The sequence below is a fragment of the Palaemon carinicauda genome, chromosome 5 (assembly GCF_036898095.1).
Source record: "Palaemon carinicauda isolate YSFRI2023 chromosome 5, ASM3689809v2, whole genome shotgun sequence".
NCBI classification, from domain to species: Eukaryota; Metazoa; Arthropoda; class Malacostraca; order Decapoda; family Palaemonidae; genus Palaemon; species Palaemon carinicauda.
This window is the reverse complement of record NC_090729.1, coordinates 145,945,884-145,946,816: the sequence shown is the minus strand read 5'-3', so window position 1 is coordinate 145,946,816 and position 933 is coordinate 145,945,884. Positions and strand designations below refer to the sequence as shown.

Here is a 933-nt window from a genome sequence, read left to right as displayed (position 1 = left end):
CAATGATTCCATCTCGCCATGAAAACGGCCATATATCGTTCTAACATAATTTATATCATCGTTTGAATTCTGAACGATAGTTTTGAGGAGAGGGGGTGGGTCCTGGCTCACGAGGTGGCGTGGAACACAGCAAAAAACGATGGGCAATCCAAAGCCAGGTGTTTTCAGCTATTGTGTAAAATAATACATTGGTAATAAGGAGTATTTGTAATAGGTAGGTGTTAGTTTCAGTGGATTTGTTCATCTGTATTGTTTGTTTGGAATAATTGTTGTAATATATGACATTGTGCTCTATGATCCATATATAATATTCATATATATGACAATATATGTAGAGATGGCAGTAGCAAACAGAGACAACTCTGTTGAGAGTATAACTCAAAGAGGCCGGATCGTTGGTGAGTGGGAGCGTGGTGTTCCAACCCGAGATATTGCTATCAGCATTGGAGTGTCAACTCGCACAGTCCTGAGGTGGATATCAAGATGGTGGGAAGAAGGAACATTGGCAAATAGACGAAGGATAGGACGACATCGAGTAACAACACCACAGCAAGACCAACAAATCCTGGCAGTATCCACTGCTAACCACATGAAAGCATCTCTAGCTATCACAGAAGAACTTCCTCTCCCGTGTACTGCACAGACAACTAGACGTCGACTGAGGGAGCACTCAATCAGCTGTCATGTTCCAGCTGTCAAAGAACACCTTGAGGAATGGCACCGTGGCATTTGTCTGGGCTTTGCTCTACAACATCTACCTGAAGATTTTGAAATTTGGAAAAATATGATATTTAGCGATGGAACTTATTTCACGTCAGTTGAGGCTAGAGCAAGGCATGTCTGGTGTCGCATCGGCACAAGATACGATGCAAACAATATTCAGGAGAGAGCCAGGAGTGGGAGGGTTGAGGTAAGTTATTGGGGATGGATGTA

General features: G+C 42.9%; 1 protein-coding gene across 1 annotated transcript in view; it reads left to right on the top strand.

The window, feature by feature from the left end:
- The first annotated feature begins 337 nt into the window (after positions 1-337).
- LOC137641188 (uncharacterized) overlaps positions 338-933 on the top strand; it is a 21,136-nt gene continuing 20,540 nt past the window's right edge. Inside the window, exon 1 of the mRNA XM_068373628.1 lies at positions 338-910. Within this exon, the coding sequence (XP_068229729.1) occupies positions 338-910 (573 nt within the window). The remainder of the gene's footprint in view (positions 911-933) is intronic.